General features: G+C 48.9%; 1 protein-coding gene across 1 annotated transcript; it reads right to left on the bottom strand.

Moving 5' to 3' along the window:
* Positions 1-1,017: 1,017 nt before the first annotated feature.
* Positions 1,018-18,338, bottom strand: nherf1b (NHERF family PDZ scaffold protein 1b). Its single transcript, XM_040189904.2, has 6 exons — positions 16,510-18,338; positions 6,870-7,043; positions 5,543-5,696; positions 3,771-3,814; positions 2,287-2,406; positions 1,018-2,193 (listed from the first exon to the last, which is right to left on the bottom strand). The coding sequence occupies exons 1-6, from the start codon at positions 17,116-17,118 to the stop codon at positions 2,056-2,058; spliced, it is 1,239 nt and encodes a 412-aa protein (XP_040045838.2). The 5' UTR covers positions 17,119-18,338; the 3' UTR covers positions 1,018-2,055.
* Positions 18,339-18,359: the final 21 nt, after the last annotated feature.

Below are 18,359 nucleotides of genomic sequence, written 5' to 3' on the forward strand. Positions count from 1 at the left end.
TGGAGGAGCAGAAAGGTCGAGGCCATTAGCAGGAGACAGCTGCTGGAGACAGACTGACGTGCTGGAGGACAGTTAGAACCACACTTCAAGAAATGTGACAGGAACACACAACGCGTCCGTGGGTGAAGGCTCCACAGGGGGGCTGATGCTTTCAAACTACTCCGCTTAAAGGAGACTGCAAGGAGGGTTATGTAAAGATGTAAAGATCACATATTATGACATTCGTGAAATTACAAGGCCTCTTGGTCTAAATGGTTTCTGCATTAAATGCAAAGGATGGCTTTTGTTGTGTGAAGACAGACATGAGGGCTTAAACCGCTGCTTATTGCATCTCTGATCACGGATCAGTTTTATTTTACTTTGACAGATGGGTCCAAAGCTCTACGTTGACACTTTAAACCTGCAATAATTCAAATATTTGGCCACCAGGGAGCAGCAGAAACAACAGAATTCTCTGTGGTTTCATCATTACAACAGGTCAAATGCCTGATGTACAAGTATTCATATCATTTAACACACATACTACTCACAGTACGACTTGTTGCTGTGGATATTTTCTTATGAAGGTTAAATGTTTGGATTATTTAAAGACTAAACAGTGTATTCTTGCTCCGGTTAATGTGCAGACAAATATGTCAATACAATGCTGTCCCTGTGAATAGTATTATAAAACATGTATGTAATGCTGTGTGCAGTCATTATATATAGATTAAAAAAAAGTTGACACTGTATAATAAATAGTGAGATGAACTGTGTAGGACAACAACATATTGCTTCATTCATATTCAGATCTTCTCTTCATGGTTTTTCTCTTTTCTTTTGAATTATTGAGCCAAAGTCGTATTGTTCTCATATTAACCAGCAGTACGACACACACACACACACACACACACACACACACACACACACACACACACACACACACACACACACACACACACAGTCTTGTTCCGAGCTTCTATGCATAACCAGAGGTTTGAATTTTTCAATGCATAAATGAATAAAAAACAACTCATGTTGTGATGACGCATTTATTACAATATAGAAATCGCTTACTCTTTATACAATGAAATCATCCATTTTTTTAATCATCACCAATGACAGAAACAAATGCATTCAAATCTCGTGATGCACCGACGTTCTTCTACAAATAAATCATCTCAAAGTTACATAATTATTGTTTTTAACATTGATAGAAATGTGTAAAAATCTCATTTCGCACGAGAGCAATAAAAATATTACAGAAGCTTTAAATGTGAACTGTTCACAGCAGAGATGATGGCAGAGAGGACATTATCCGATATTACTCGTTATGGTCTGTCGCTCACATTTAATAAAACAGGATATTGCTTTTTTCTGGATGAAACTTTTAGTTCAGAGTGGAATTCATGTCAAAATTTTAAATGTCCATTACAAATGATATATACTGTATTCATATTTATATTACATACAATACAAGAAAGTCATTTTCCGGTAAAAACCAGTTCATGTTTGGAATTATATGATCGAAGAAATGATTATTTATTATAACAAACAGGCATCAGCATGTGAACCTCATTCTACAATAAAACATTTAGTGTTCAGACAGATGTTCCAACCAACAAACTAACAAAGTGATTGTCGCGCTGGTTTAACTAATAATATGATGTTTGAAATGTTAGAAACCTTTAACAGACCGATACGCGGACGGAGGAGGAGGAGGAGTAGGAGGAAGGTCAGCAAATGAAACACAACCATCAACTCCTCCTTGTTTCCACAGACACCGGCCAGCAGGGACTGTCAGGGTCCACACACACACACACACACACACACACACACACACACACACACATTTTCAACATGGTCCAGTTCTCTTTCATTGGCATATGCATCTCTTATTGTTAGTATCACATACTACATATTATTATGCATATATATATATAAATATATATATATATAATATCTGGATTATATAATGGCATGAAGAGTAATAAGCAAGAACACTACACTTTACGGAACGCCTTTGATTTGTCTGATGCCAACAGTTAACTGGGGCGATGCGTGTGAGTGTCTCTCCTATAGGTTGCTGAACAGCTCGTTCTTCTTGGTCCAGTCCATCGGCGGCGCCCTCTTGTTGGAGCGCTTCTGGTGCGCCAGCTCCTTCACCTGCTGCAGGGACAGATTGAGCGCCGGGATGGCGTCCGCCATGAAACCCTGGATGAAAAAAAAGTCAAATGTGTACATCGTTAGCTTTAAGGGACGAAATCCTCAGAGGATGTCTCGCCGCGGGACATTTCCTGAGGTTACCTCCGGTGGGGTGTCAGTGGGCTGGGCTATGAGCGAGGTGTTGGACGAGGTGTTGGATGGAGAAGGGCTGACTGACAGCGTGGAGTCCCTCGCTGCCTCTTTGGCCCCTCGGCCGTTCACCTGGGAACACAAACACTCCGCATCAGCATCCCCCTCACTGCCACACTGCGTCGTTGGTGGTGCAGTACCGGCCCGTACCACAGGGAGGCGACCTTGGTTCTTTTTGTTTTTTTATTTGTAGTAAAAGTTATCAAGAGGAGTTGAAGTTTCTGCTAATTTTGTGATCTGGGGATCATGTGTCGTGTCTTTCTTCAGATTACACCGTTTTGTGAGACTGTTAAGATTCTAGAAACCCTTCTAAATGAGTCGCAAAGGTCACAGGGATGATGCATTTGCTTTTCTGCAGCCTCAGCATAATTATCAGTTTGTCGCCCTCGAGGGTTTAATCTTTACCTCAAAGACAACTTGTCTTTGCCCTCTCGCACCACTCGTCCCTCTCAGCGCTACAACCCCTTTAACGAGAGTCTGTTACGCAACAATACGAGGAACAGTTAACTTCACTGCAGCACTTCCTGTCCCGGTCCAGGCCTCGCTCTGCGAATCCGCCCAAACAGCCTTTTTATTCTGGGGTCTTCATACACGTCTGGATTGTCTTTATCTTTTATCTGTAGTGTGTCCACCTGGCACCAGAACGCAACCATGTAAAAGCAGTGTTGTGCGGTTAGAAACGCACACACACACACACTCACATCTGGAAACTAGACACTAAAGGATGTCCAAGCAAAACGTTTGGCGTATTTTATTTCTCATTTATTTTAAAGGTTGAACTTGAAACCACTCATACTATGAGTATAGTATATGTTAAATAAGATGAAGCTACTTAGCTTAGCACAAAGACTTAAATTTGAATTGCAATTCTCATATTGACTATATGCTATTGAAGTATAGATGTATATGTAATATAGTATTAAATACGTCACGTCTCTCCTTCTACAAATATTGCAACTTGAAAGATTGCAGGAAGCCACATTGGAATTTTGATTAATAAACGAGGGTTTATTTTCCTAAAATGTCGCTCTCCGTCGGGCTCCCGGCGCGTCTCATCGGGATTACGCCCAAATACTTGAGCGGTATAAACGGGAAGCTGCTGCATTCTTCATGCATCCTCTCAAAAGAGAAGCCTCTACTTCTTATACACCTCTTATACAATACTAGGACAACTTTTGTTTAGAGTACAAAATCCGTCCTTGGTCAAAGGCTTTCAAATGATTCAAAGGTACTGGAGTCGTGGCTGGGTGGGGTTTTTCCACTCAGACGTTCTACACAATCACAGGAAGGTCCGTTGGGTACGTGTCTCTGTAATTAACAACTGACTTCAGTTCTCTGATGAGGACGAAGCCACTTTCCGATTACCAAGTTCAAATCACGCTTTTGGCTTCGCTCTAAAGCGCGACCCCCGAACCAAACCGCCGGCTTCCTCTTACCTTCTCCTCCATTCCTCCATTAAGGACCGGCTCAGGCAGAGCACCTGTAGGCATGAGAACACAACGAGAATCAGTCACCTGACTCCCAAAAATACGACTCGGCCCGGCGCTGACGTGACTGGGCGAGGCGTGCGAGGTCGGCTCCACTCTGCTGGAGCTCAACTTTCATCCCAGCGAGACTTACTCTGTTACACGGGGCAGGTATGAGCGGACCATCTATTATTCACATTATACATGGTTCATCTTGTGCGAGCTGGCGCTCACCCTGGTCCTCCTCCTCGCTCCACGCAGCCTCTACAGGTCAGAGAGTTTCTGTGGATTTTTTTTTGTCCTTCCTTAAAAAGGGATTGACCTGCGGCCACGTGTGAGCCCGAAGGTCACGCTTGAGAGGCGCTAACTTCTGACAGACATCATGACGGACAACCCTTACCTTCCATCGCCCCGCACCTCCACCCGGACGGGTCTCTATCTAACGATGACCACCGCTGGAGATGGCAAAAAACTCCCTCTGGAACTAATCTGAGGCGGGAGTCCTTTGCCGCGTGTCCCCGACTCTGAGAGGAGCCTCTCCGAGTGCCAACGGCGGCCTGGCTCCGGGGGGCTGAGAGGCCACTCGGAGCGAGCGCCTTGGAAACCGAACAAAGCTGCTGCCTCGTAGAGGCCGTGTGAGCCTGTTGACTGGCGGCAGGTGCCCTCTGAGTGGGCGGCGTATGGAGGACGGCCAGTTACCTGGGAAACACCCCGCTGGAATCCGCCACCCTGCGGGGCTTTTTTTTAAATTTAATCTTTAATCCTGGACTGAAACACTGAAGGCTTTTAAGAGTTCAGGAAACAATGAAACATCTTGCACTAGAGTACACAACGCAGGCCGCGCCACCCACATTCTTTTACATTACATAGATTAATGTATTAATAATCAACCGGGTGCACTGGGAACGCTCTCAAAACATTAACTAATAACTACGATATAAGAAATCCATTTCCTTTGTTCTTCGGCAAACGCGTTCACAGTCGGTTGCCATGCCGACAGCTGGCAGCAGCATGTTTAAGTGAAGGGTCTCAAGATGCAGAGTGGCACTCAGACGTTTGTCCCAGTACATCATCACACACACACACACACACACACACACACACCACCTGCTTGCGGGTCTCTTTCTGCAGAGGGACAAGCCTCAAACACAGAAACCATTTCACACTCGTGATACTTGGGCTCTCCCTGGGGGCCGTGGCAGGTACAGCAGGACCTGTGTCTAGTCAAAGCGCCTTTGAGCAAGGCAGTGAATCTCAGACCTTTCTAGCGAGAGAAGGCCACAAAAAGAGAATCCTCTGAATCAATTGTGAATTTATTAATTGTCCTTTTGAAATAGTCCAGGAAATGGTTGCTATATCTCGACTTTTTTCTGGGGGTTTTGGCCTCGTTGCCTTCACTGTCACAGAAATGAAATCTCCGACTTTGGTCTCTATGACAACTGAGCAAGCTCTGATATAATGCCGAAGGCCACAAGAGGCAGCTGAGTGTTGCAAAGTGGCATTTGAGAGCTGCATTTAAGCCTTTAAACTTTTCAAACTACTGTGTGCAATCCCACTCTGGTCTAATCCGTCTGATCTGATCTATTTATGTGGGAAAGATTAACTTTCTCCACAGGGCTTCTCCCTGAGGCGGGAGGGGGGAAGTGGCTCAGCGCCTCCGTCTCTACGCTTCTACGCCTCGTCGCTAACCGTGACTGCCAGTGGAACTTTCTACTTTAACTTTAGTCCTCAGGTCGCCTCACCAGAGAGGTGGTCCGCGTCGGGGGCCACTCGGCACCTCTTGAAGAAGGCGTCCGTGTCGGGGTCCACCACCAGCAGACGGACCTCCGGCCCGCCGGCTTTAATGGCGGCCACGACATCCGAATGCGTCTTCCCTTCTACCGCCTGGCCGTTCACCTGAGGAGAGAAACTGTGTTTTAGTTTTGCGTCTCTGACACAGAAAGAAATCCTTCAAACTAAAAACAATAAGAATTACTTCTTGTCTTTGCTCCCAAAGAGAAGTGTTTTATCACTGCCAGGGATTTCTTTCGCAATATTATCACTTTGTCTGCCAGAGTCTCCGGGGCAGGAAATCCTGTGTGTCTACACACACACACACACACACACACACACACATTCCTTCCCCCTAACAAACAACCATCACAGTGTCCCTCAATAACACACAGTTGGATCAGCGGTGCATCGTGGTGTACCTGACCATGTGACACTATAAGCTGTACAGTAACGCAACATGTCAGGTGGCTCACGCCCACGTTCAGGGATTAAATCGCCATGGGAAAGCATGTGAGAAATGTCTGTGTGTGTGTGTGTGTGTGTTTAGGTCATAGGGTGGACCTGCACGTCTGAGCCAGTCCCACAGAGGAAGCTGGACAATAGCTGCTCGGCCAGTACCAGCAGAAACAATGGCCGTCCGCTGCGCTCCTCGGCGGGTGGGGAGTCCGTCTGGGGCCCTCTGGGGGACTCTCATACCGGCCCCAGACCCCCAGACTCTGGGGGACTTTTAATCCCTCGGTCCTCTCTCTGTGCTCCTTTTCCGCTCACACGGTTTAAATAAGTGTCGAGTGTTCGTACTGGGAGGTAGTTTTAACTTTAAAAACATCATCCGCCGAGTTGCAGACGTCTTATTCCCAGAGTAAGTGGGGGAAAAAAAGGCGTCTGTGACGGACCACGAAGTTGTGATTCTGCATAAAACTTCAAAGCCTCCCGGAGGGTTTGGTCACAGTTCCCCTTTTCCTTTAAAACGCCCAATAAAAAGTCGCAGGGAACTCAAACGTAAAGTAAAAACAGCACAAACTCTGACTCTCATACATCAACTGCTCTTTTTTAAAGCTTTTACATAATGTTCTATTATAATGACTGAACATTTTCATCACTCGCTCGATGTCTGATTTAAGAGTCTGAACACAGTGAATTCTGGGTAATGAGCTGAACCCCGATGCTACTGCAGAGTACCTCCCTATTTAAACGCAACCTTTTTGTACGTGTTCCACACTGGTTCCCAAAAGTGTGAAGTGTCGTGACCTCTAATGACCTGTCGTTTGAGTGAGCGTCATTCATTCGTCAGAGTACCTGCACTATCCTGTCCTGGGACAGCAGACCCGCCCTCTCTGCCGGAGAGGCCTCGTCCACCGCTCGGATGTACTGGCCCGGCCGCGCCCGCTGGCTGTGCAGGTTGAAGCCAAATCCGTTGGGCCCTCGCTGGATCACGCAGAGACGGGGCCTCAGCTCCGGGCACGGCGCCTCCTGGAAGACAGGCGCGGCGCGTTAATACACTGACATGTGACACAGACGACTTTGCAGACGAGGCTGAAAAAAGAATACCTCCCCCATGGGCTCAGGAAGGACGAGAGGCACGAAGATGACGGAGAGCTCCAGTGAGTCGTTGACCATGAATATGAAGCCCAGGTTGAACATGCAGGTGGCCGCTGGTCTGAGGTGTGTTTTTAAATGTCATGTGCAAACCGAAGGCGCCGTCGGACCCCACGTGACTCCGGACCGCTCGCCAGGAAGGAAGAGGGTCCCAGCAGGCTTCTGATTGGAGGCCTGCTGGGAAGGTTCGTGGAGCGTCTCTCGAGGGGAGGCGCTGCTCTGGCCTCGAGGAAAGGGGCCGGTTCCGGCGCGGCCCGCTCCCCTGCTGGGGACCGGGCTCCGCGGAGGACAATGGGGGCCGGGAGCCGACCTCTGACCGCCTCCACTCCCCTCTTCTCCCCCCCTGTCCCGTCCCACTCGGGGGACAGCAGGAAGAGCTCGAGCTGCGCGGCCCTCCAGGAAAAAAAAAAAAAAACCCGGCAGCCCGACTCCAGAACCTCCCTTCCGCTGAGCGGAAGAACTGGGTTCTTTATTTAGGAGAGGCGGCTTTAATAGCTTCGCCGCAAAAGAGGAAATAAGAAATAGTGGAGACGCTGGTCGGGATAATCTCTGTCAGCGTGACCGAATCTGAGCTGACGCTTCCTCCCCATCAGAGCGGCTGTGTGCTGCCGCCTCCTGTCAACTGCACACTTTCTAAGACAATGGACCCCTTCTATAAATACGCCTGACTCACTTTCTACAGAATATACTGGCTGATTGATTAAAAAGCTACTTCAGCAACATCATAAATGAACTGCCGACGTTGTTCTAACCGACTGGACACAGGCGATGAGGAATTGTCACCTCACTGCGTTGTGTAACGCGATTGTTCTGAGGCGACGCCCAGAAGGAAACGCTCAGTTAAGCACCATGAACAGAAAAACAGGCGTTGTAAACTTTGTACTCATGAGATGCAACAGCAGCAAAGTGCACACGTCCGCTTGTCTGCCGGTTCCCTCTTTACTCTTTAGTTAGAGACGGGCGGCTCCCTCACAGGCTTTTAAAGAGAGCAGCATTAAAAAGAGAGGCTTTGAGAAGAGGAGATTATTACTACACAGTGACACACACACACACACACACTGCATGCGACAGAATTAACAAGGCAGCCGGGCGCATTGTGGCCCAAGTCGTGGACTTTAAGCAGCGCTGACAACCGGCTGCCTCCATATTTTTTTTTATAGATCGGACTGAAAAAGGGGTGAAACGAAACCACGTGATTGGTCGACGCTCCGCTGCCTCGTTGGACTCGTGATAAGAGCCCTGCAGCCTCATCGTGATGGTAACTGATTACACCTTCCTTCATTAGGGACGCTTGTTCTTGTTACCAACCTTCGCCCCTCCTGAAGGCCTAAAAACAAGACGCTACCTGTGCGACGGCGCGTGGAGGCCTTGAGGATCCCGTTGCAGCGAAGCGCTCTCTCTCTACGGCTCTGAAAGCAGAGGAGAGCCTGAGACGCTCCGGCAGCAACAACAGAGGGCCGTTGTATCGCAGGCGAGAGGAGGGACGGAGGATCTCCACGCGGCTCTGAAATCTGGGGAATCTGCTGAACACACACAAGCCAGGACGCCTTGTGTGTGTGTGTGTGTGTGTGTGTGTGTGTGTGTGTGTGTGGCGTTACGACAGAAATCTGATGAAGTCGGCTGCTGGCTACATTGGGAACATGGCTGATGTGGCCTCTGAGACATTTATGGGACGTCCTGTGAATTACAAACTGAGGGTTCATTTATCCCCCTCACTCACTCTGGACGGGTCTTATCTGCTAACGCACGTCACACAAATATGTGTTGTTTTTATTCACGCAGCGTTTCTTTCAGACAGGCTGAAGAAGACAGAGATGCATTTTACTGCTCGTGCTGCTTCCCCAGATTCAGTTTGCGTTTGTTGTTAACCGACGACAATGCAGTGAAAATGTAAAACATTTAGTACAACATCATCTCACCCGTTCAACAGTCCACTCTCGCCTCGGTATCACAGAAAAAAACAAAACATTCCAACTTTAAATTCTCCAAACAGCAAGAAAGGGCTTCTGACCATCATTTCAACTCAGCGTCAAACTGATATATGAAAAAATATGAAGTCAGTTGTGTGAAAGGTTACGGGCGGCCAGCGGTTCACTCTCTCTCAGTGACACAAACTTTCCTCTGAGGGCGGAAGTGTCCCAACAGGAACTGTTGAGAAAGTTTCCCTCAATATGCTTCCGTGTGAGCACAACGTCCTGCCACGGAGGAGAAACGATGGCAGCAAAGAGTTCAGAGAATGAAGTGTGTGTACTTTAGCTTTGGAGCCCTGACTTTGGCATTTTCTCCGTCACTACCTTGTTTTGGGGGTTTTTCCGAGGAGAGGAAGGAATGCTGAGTAAGACGTTTTCATGGGACCATAATGTTACCGTTAACTTTCATGAGCTGATAAGACACCGTGAAAGGGTTACAATTGTACAACAAGGACGATAGAAGCCTGTGAAGCCAAATCCTGCTTTAAGCTCCCATCATTTACCCAAAGAACATCGTCCTGCGCTGAAGGACCCTTGAAACTAAAGACGTAGACCATGAGCTCAAGTTTACGATCAATAAATCACATGAAAAGTGGGGTCATTGTCTCATACGATCAGACGTCTAAGCTTAAATCACGTCACTTCCCTCCATGCAAAGCTAAGCTAAGCTAAGCTTTGTCTTTTATGTACAAAACACCCTACAACAATAAAAAGGGGTATTTGCCCAAAACCTGAACTTCTCTTTTTAAAAGAGATCTTCAGCTCAGTGAACACAGATGAGAGGATGTGAATCATTGAGCCATGAAGCTGCTCTCTGACAGATTCCCCCCCCCCCCCAAAAACATGTTGTGGTTGTTTACAGTTCAGATATCGGCTCAGTGCGCGTGCGTTCCAAGTGCGTTTTATCTCATTGTGTCGCCTCTGATTGTGATGTATTGTGTCGGCGCACATGTGCACTTTGTATCGCGACACCGTTGTTTTTCTCACACGATGTAAACTATTTGTTTTGAACGTATCGTCAGCTGAGTTTTTACAACCGAGCTGATGCTGCGTTGCTTAGCGTCCGGCGTAAACAGATGTAAACAGAGAGGCCCCCGTTGACGCCGACCTGGGAACTTAACGGCGCGCACACTCCCGTCAGGTAGAAACAGACGGACGTCCTTTGTGCTTCACGCTAATGGTTGGCTGCTATCCGTGCAGCTACCGCGTGAGTGTAGCTTCTATCGCCGCCATACGCGGGATTTGGGAGGATTTGGTGGCTCCAAAAGAAGCCGAAACAGTCCAAAACAAAACCAGGCCCAAAGTTCAGAGGCTGATGGGAACCGGTTTTAGGCTTGGTTCTGGCTTTCCTCAGCTGATATAATGAATAGATAAGATACAGAGTTCAACCTGCCGGCGCCCTGACGTGTCTGAGTCTAAAATGATCAAAACACCCCAAATAGGAATATTTAATACATTCATGAATTCAGAAATGAGACAAAGCAAATGGGTCAAAGAACAGGGGATAAGATCACTTTGTAGATATCTTCACCTTGCCGGAAGACAGCAAATGTCAGTATTTACGTGCTTCCAGAGCACGGAGCCGTCTACCGACTAGCCGACTACCTCCTTAATACCCATCCATCATGTTTATCACCCTCGACTCAGCCTCCGCCAGGCTCTCCTGCTGATTCTCCCCGACAAGCATGCAGCCAGTGTGTGTGTGTGTGTGTGTGTGTGTGCGACGCCAGAGGCTGCAGCTCTGCCACTCAGCATGCCAGATGCTTCATATTCTCCCCACGCTCAGCCACTGCTGTGCCAGCCCTGCACAAAGGAGAATGCACGTAGGACGGCGATGACTTGAAGGCGCACCCGTGTGCCATCGGGCTGCGGTTACTCAGTAACCGCCGCGACAAAGCTTTCGTCCTCTGTTTTGAGGAGGCAGACTGACAGAACAGCGTCGAGGATGTAAAACCTGGTTCCCGTTAAAACAGCAGAAGTCTTTAAAGCCTTCGGGGGCGTACGGGGCGCGCTGCTCTCTCTCAGTCGGGGCGGGGGTGTTGGATTTCAAGCTGGGCCGTTGAACCAGCTGCGAGGCAGGCAGAGACGGGAGGGGGGGGGGACAAAGCACCCTACTGTCCCCCCCTGCCGTTTGTGGGGGACAAGCTGACTCCCAGAGAGAGGTTCTGCCTAAAGGTTCCCGTTACAATGGACCCGTGAGGGGGAAGCTCAGATAATAGAAGAGTCAAATGATAGGACCCAATGGGGGGGGGGGGGGTCTCTGGAAATAGAGCAAGCAGGGCTTTTCTTTTCTTTTAAACCCCTATTGCTTCAGCCCTGCCGGACTGACGGCCTGTCACAGTCAACAAATTTTATCTCCTCGGCCAGTCTTCCTGTCCCCGACCCGCCGCCCTCGCAGACCTGAAGGCGTCCTCGGACACGACTCTCTTTCAACTGAAAAGATAGAGGCGAGCAACAGTAGACGTAGAAATATCTGAGCACCTCGTCGTTGCCGTTGAGCTGAGACGTTACACTCTTTTTATTGAAGAATGTACCTCGGTGGGGGGGACGCACGTCAGTCATGCAGCTCTTCTTCTGTTCGGCTTCACTACATTCTACATTCCCCTAAATGTCCCTCCACAGCCTCAGACACTTGCTCCGTCCGGCCGAAATGAAGGTGAGCGCTCGAGAGGAGGCCGGGCCCTTTAATCACAGCGGGCCTCGCGGCCGCGTTGCATTCTGGGGCCCGTCCGTCTCGTCGGTTCCCTGCTTTGATGGATTCTCCTTATTCGTTGTTCTTCCCCGCGTTGACAGGATGAAAACCGATGAGGGGCAAAAGGGAATAGAAAGAGGAACAATATTGATGAAACCGCAGAGCAGCAACCCGAGACGACACCCGCTCACTCAAAGAGGACACGCCCTCAATTATGCCTCCATTCAGAGTTGTCACAAACGGAGATATTAAATATCTAAGATACCAAATCCCAACATTTGCCTGTTGCCACTAGTTACGTGTTTTGGGGCTGAGCTGCTCCACATTTTCTCATTATTACGTCCATTCATTGGCATCGTACGGTGGGAAGGTAGGCGGTGTACGGCAAGGGGAGGGGGGGCCGAGGGGTTGGGGGGGTCTGAGTCTATTTCAGGGCGAGCAGCCAGTGACTTCCCGACTGAACACCACACAACACCCCCCCCTCCGTACCCCCCCGGGAGGGCGCGGCCCTCCGGCTCATTGTCTGGCCGGGGTGGTGAACCTTCAGCAGAATGGAGTAGGAACAGGAATGTGCCGTCCAAAATCACACACACACACACACACACACAGACACACACAGGGTTCAGGTTCCACCCCTGACCTGGGCCACAGTGGTGCTGTTGTTTGGACTGACGTCACTGAGACGTTTCACAGGCGGCGTATGAGTGATGGCGTGTTGCTCCCTGATCAATCGAGCAGAAGGGGGGGGGTGGGAACCGAGTCACCGGCGATGGCCGTGTTCTCATTCTGCGTCCTGGAGGCTCGTGACATTTCGACGATTGCACTGTTGAACTCGGCGGGTTTGAGAAGCCGACCTCTGTTGTCCTCGCTCGCCGCTCTTCCCTCGAAGGCTTCCTGAGACGCGCAGTTACGACGTCTTTGGTGGGACGATGTCGTCACGTGAATGTGTTGCAGAAACAGCCGGTGATACTTTCGTTTTCTCAAGAGACCTTTTGTGTGGGTTTTGAGTCATGAGTTACTGCCCATAACACACGCACACAAAGTGCTTCTTCAAACAGGAGGGTGTGGTTTGGGTCATTTTTTAATAGCATTTATGTATATTTAACTGCTATTTATACATAAACATGATCAATAAAGTGTGACTGATAGCGCTCATTATGGAGTTGCATTTTTACATTATGATATCATGTAAATCCCCAAAATAGCCTTTGGGTTAATGCTGTATTTCCATGATTGATCTGCATCAGTAAGATGACTCTGCAACATTCTCACACACGCACACACACACATCAACGTAAAAACACGCACACAAAATATGAGCAAACGTCAAGCGGCTGCGGTCGGCAGGTGGGGAAGAATCAAGGAGAGATTCTGCGCAGACAAACACAATATCAGGCTCTGCTTTGTCTGACGCACACCTGGCTGTGACACAATGGCTTCAATCATCGGCAGAGCAACAAACACAGCTCGCTATTCAACCGATGGGAATCTGATTTATTATGCATCCTGTTTTCATTGCAGACGTTTAGCTGCTTGCATTGGCAGCACATTCTTGGCCTTTGGTCGCCATCAGTGCCGTAACCTGCCCCTCTCAATGAATACATTTGTTACACTCGGGGGCAGAATGAGACGTGTGTACCGAGGTTTCCGAGATCGGTTTCAGAGCGAATGATGTAACAAGAGGTAACAAAGTCGTCAACAAATGTGCAAAGTGATTGAAAGCAGATGATCCGGACGCTGGTCCACACGGATAATTATACCACAGAGTACAACACACACACACACACACACACACACACACACACACGGTTTCATCATCAGGCCGACGCAGCGTCTTGAACACTCGAATTACCAGGTGAATGAAAATGACAAACACATTGGTGGAACAAAGGCCGAGTCCTAGCAGATGACTTTAAAAGTTGGCAGTGGAAGGACCAAGACAACGGGGGAAGGGAGGACGGGGGGAGGGGTGGGGGGGGGCGGCATCTTCCCCCAACAACAATGACAGGAAACCAGCTCCAGCGTCCTGGGGTCTGTGCACAGGCCGACGGTTGGAAACCCAGCGCTGCCCCTCCCCGGCTCCCAGCGGCGACCCAAAGGCGTGCCGACAAACAAGTGACCAGGCCGGATTGTTTCGGGCCGCCCAGCACAGACAGCTGAGAAAAAAAACCACGGCCGTCACGTTGCACTGAACGCAACACGAGTATGGATTCGCCGTGATTTGTTTTAGTGAAAACAAACACGTGGCCGCGCAGTTAAAGGCCCCGAGCCGGGCCGAGCATGCCCGCCCCGGAGCGGCGGAGGGTCTTTCATGTGGATGTGCAGATTATAGGAGGGACGTGACGCCTCCTCGCCTCCTCGTCTCCTCGCAGGGCTCCAGGCAGCGCCGTTACACACACACTCACACACACACTCAACGAGCCGCAGTGCATTTCATCTCCTGTCATTAGCGTTCAAAGACCGGAGTTGTGTAAGCAGCCGGCAGCCATTCAGGAAGACTCACCCAAAAAACACCTCTCACCCTCACACACTCCCTAGAATCTCAATGAGTCACTGGAGGAACAGCAACGAGCGGCTCAGTGGAAGACAACAAAGTCTCCGACTCCGACTGCAAAACGGCTCTTTGCAGATTAACATCACGCTTCATTGAGTTAATGTCATCAATTTAACCGTTGACAAATCTAGTTGGATAATTTGTAACTGCTGAAACAATTGGTTGATTATCGATTAAAATCCTGTGAAGTTCAGTGTGGTATCGCCATCGTTAAGTGGACAGCTTTGGGTTTTGGACCGTCGCTAGGACACAATAACCCAATTTAAGATGTCTCCTCTTTTACATAATTCTAACAGACATCTGAAAGGCTCAACAATGGATTGACGGTACCAGTTGTTGACGGATTAAATGCCCGTTTCAACAACAAGGCAGGTGCACATGAATAAAGTCGTAGCGATTTAACCGCCCTTAAGAAGACCTCATCATAACGCGCTTGAGAAAGATAACGTGCCACGATTTATGACCCCACTGGGTGGAACTAATCATCTTCATGGTAATCGTGGTAATAAAGACGGACGTCATCTCAGTCACAAATGCAAACAAGAGTCTTCTGGGTCGGCTCATGGATCTAGATCTTTGGAGTACGAGTGCTTCACTGCCCTCAACAATAGCAGAGTAAAGATTTTACTGCCCGGTAAACAAAACGCTGACCTTTGGACCGCTGATGTGTTTTTTCTGTGTGTGCGCGTGTATTTGTGTGTGTGTGTGTGTGTGTGTGTGTCTATTTTCTTCCCGAGCCTCGCTGCTTGTTTTTTTCGCACCTCCTCTGCACTGTCTCACTTTCGCCCTCCTCCACGCTCTCACACACACACACACACACACACACACACACACACACACACACACACACACACACACACACACACACACACGCGCGCGCGTTTACACGCGCAAACAACATCAGTGTAACCATGGCGACCATGAGCAGGGAGCCCTTCGAACCCTCTTTTGTGTTGCTTTAAAAACCGAGGCCAGGCGGCCGGAGTGCGGACGTCAGTGCGACTGCTGAACCAACACTCTGTGTGTGTGTGTGTGTGTGTGTGTGTGTGTGTGTGTGTGTGTGTGTGTGCCATTGGCCGGGCCACAGGGCTCAGGCACAGGAATGCTGGACAGGATGTTGGGAGAAAACTCCAGAAAGAGTGGAGTCCCTGCAAAGACCCCCCCCTTTGGGTGGATGCAACTGTAACGTAGAGACGCGGAACGTTCCGACCGGAATCCCTCGAGTCCAATTTACACTCTCACACATTGACAAACAGCTGCTGACTCCGTCCGAAGGTAGAAAACTCCATCAGCACATCTGAACCTCGGTAATTTATTAACAAATTATGTTCATCGCGCTCATCATGTAAGTTGTTCATTTATTCTGAAGAAAAACAAAACAGGGAAAACAATCATAGAGCGATATCAATCTTCTCATCTAAGGCACGAGGAAAGCAAATGAACGGTTAAATTATTAACACTAAAGACCAATATTCGAGTTGTGAGATAATGTTACATAAACCAAAATACCACACTGAGATTAATCTCACGACAGAAATCCCTTCCGTCTGTTTCCCAAACTGACTCCCCATCGTTCCCTTTCCATCCGGCTCAAAGTGTCCCCCCACCCTTTTCACCTCTCTGAGGGCTCCGTCAGCTTCAGAGGTCATCAAAACCTACACCAAACATCCCGGTTACGATGCCACTAAGATTACTAACAGTGTTGTATTCAACAATAACCTCCTCCCCAGCTCCACCCTACAGGACAGAGCTGGACACGTACACCAACCGCCTCGGGTGGAGACGTCCAGGATGTTCCAGAAAAAATAAAACAATAAGTGCCCCCCCACCCCCACCGACACCATCACCTCCGTGGGGTGAAAATTATCCCATAATGTTTTACATAGGTGGAGAAAAAATGCATTTACTGGGATTCAGAAAAAAGGAAAAGACAGTATTTCTCGTTGTTGGTTGTTGAGCGGGGCCAGAGAAGCGTTGTGTGTTCGTGTGTGGCCCCTGGAGTGATGCGTTCAGGGGCCTTAACGTCGCACCATAGAATGCCGTTATGCTGCGAAGCGTGTGGCACAGGTGGAGGTCGCGAGGGGTGACGGTGCGCACCACCCGTTGTTTTGAACTTTCACTCACCTTCTCAGACTCGACGCTCAGCTTCTTCTCGACGCGCGCGTAGATTTCCCCGTTCCTGTCCGGGACTGGCGTGGAGTCTCTCGGTGTCCCCACGCGCTCCTCCTCCTCCTCCTCCTCCACCTCTTCCTCCATCACCTCCTCCTCCATCACCTCCTCCTCCATCACCTTCTCCTCCATCACCTCATCCCCGTTAACCGTCCCGTCCACCCTCTCCTCCTCCTCCTCCTCCTCCTCCTCCCCCTCTTCCTCCTCCTCCTCGAAGGGCAGCGGGACACCGTCGGACACATACTCCCTCAGACACTTGACGTTGTGTCTCTTCAGCAGCTGCTCGGTGTCCGGGTCCACCACCACCAGCTCCAGGCGGCCCACGGTGGCTCGTATCCGGGACACGACCTGCTGGTGGCTCTCGTTCTCCACGTCCTCCCGGTTGACGAACACCAGCCGGTCTCCGGCGTGGAGCCCGGACGCCTCCGCCGGGCTGTCGGGCTCCACCAGCCGGACGAACTGCCCCGTCTTGCCTTTCTCCCCGTGCAGGTGGAAGCCGTAGCCGTTGTCCCCCTTCTCCAGCGTGCACAGCCGCGGGCGCAGACGCTGGCTTTTGCTCGGCATGGTTCGGTGGTGGGGTCCTGACCTGAGGACTGAGCCCGCTGCGCTCAGACTCACTGCTCCCTCTCACGGGGGGGGAGGGAGGGAGGGCGCTCAGGAAGAGGGAGGTGCGTTCACGGACCGGCCCAGCTGACGGGCCTCATGCAAAGTAGGGACGACCGGAGGCGTGAAGACCGAGACTGGCTGAGGATGAGCATCAAAGGACCGGGTAATGGTTGGAAAAAAAGAGGTTGCCCCCCCGCACACTTTTATATGTTCAAAACTTTATTTTCTTCATAGATTTACTTTTTGTTGATTATGTTTTCTTACCACGTTTTGCCTTATTTTAACAATTTTTACATCGCACATTACATCATCATTGCTGCCATCTTTTCCCTTTACAACCTTTACTCAGATGAATGAAACTGTGGAAAAATGTGGTTCTATTTGTTCTATTTAACTCATCATATTAAAATAACTAAATAATACAAATTATAGTGGATTTGAGACGATAAATAACAAATTATGCATCCAGCTATTAATGTGTGTTATGGTGATTTGATATCTGTCTGTCATATTCTACAGGGATTATGCTGTGATATTCGCTAACATTGAATTTGTGTAATTTCCTCCTGTGGTACAACATATTTAATCTCAGTGGTATTGTTGTATACAGCTGTAATCATAAATAACATGTGGCCTTCTTAACAAACATCATTTGTAAAGTTCACCGTGTTTTAAAGCCGCTCAACCAAAAGCAGCTCTGGGCCTGCAGAGAAATGACTGACACAATAGTAAAAATAGCACCCGGCAGGAAGCGCCTGAATTTTAAACCTCGGGGAGGATTTGACTTTTCTGCTGAGAACGTTTCCAGACCTGAGAACAGAGATAAGAGAACAGAGACAGGATCTGTCGGCGGTCTCCTACCTGGGGATTTAAAGCCACTGCAGAATCAGCACAGATAACGGCAGCATGTTTAAGGTCAGCTCTTAGTTGAGTGAATGGGAAGTCATTAGGATAATTCAGTTTATATTCATATTTATATATGAACACTAACCTCCCCAGACATATTAATACAACCACTAACAAAAACATCATGATCCAAAACACATTCAACCTTTAAAATGGCATAAAATAGTCTCTGCAGTACCGAATCAAGCGCTCAGCCCGTCTGAACATGTGTTTTTAACAGTGCAACATACGAGACAATAAACAGTGTGGCTGCTGCCACACAGTGGCTCATTAACCTCAACACATCCTGTAAC

This window comes from Gasterosteus aculeatus, chromosome 11 (assembly GCF_964276395.1).
Source record: "Gasterosteus aculeatus chromosome 11, fGasAcu3.hap1.1, whole genome shotgun sequence".
Lineage (NCBI taxonomy): Eukaryota > Metazoa > Chordata > Actinopteri > Perciformes > Gasterosteidae > Gasterosteus > Gasterosteus aculeatus.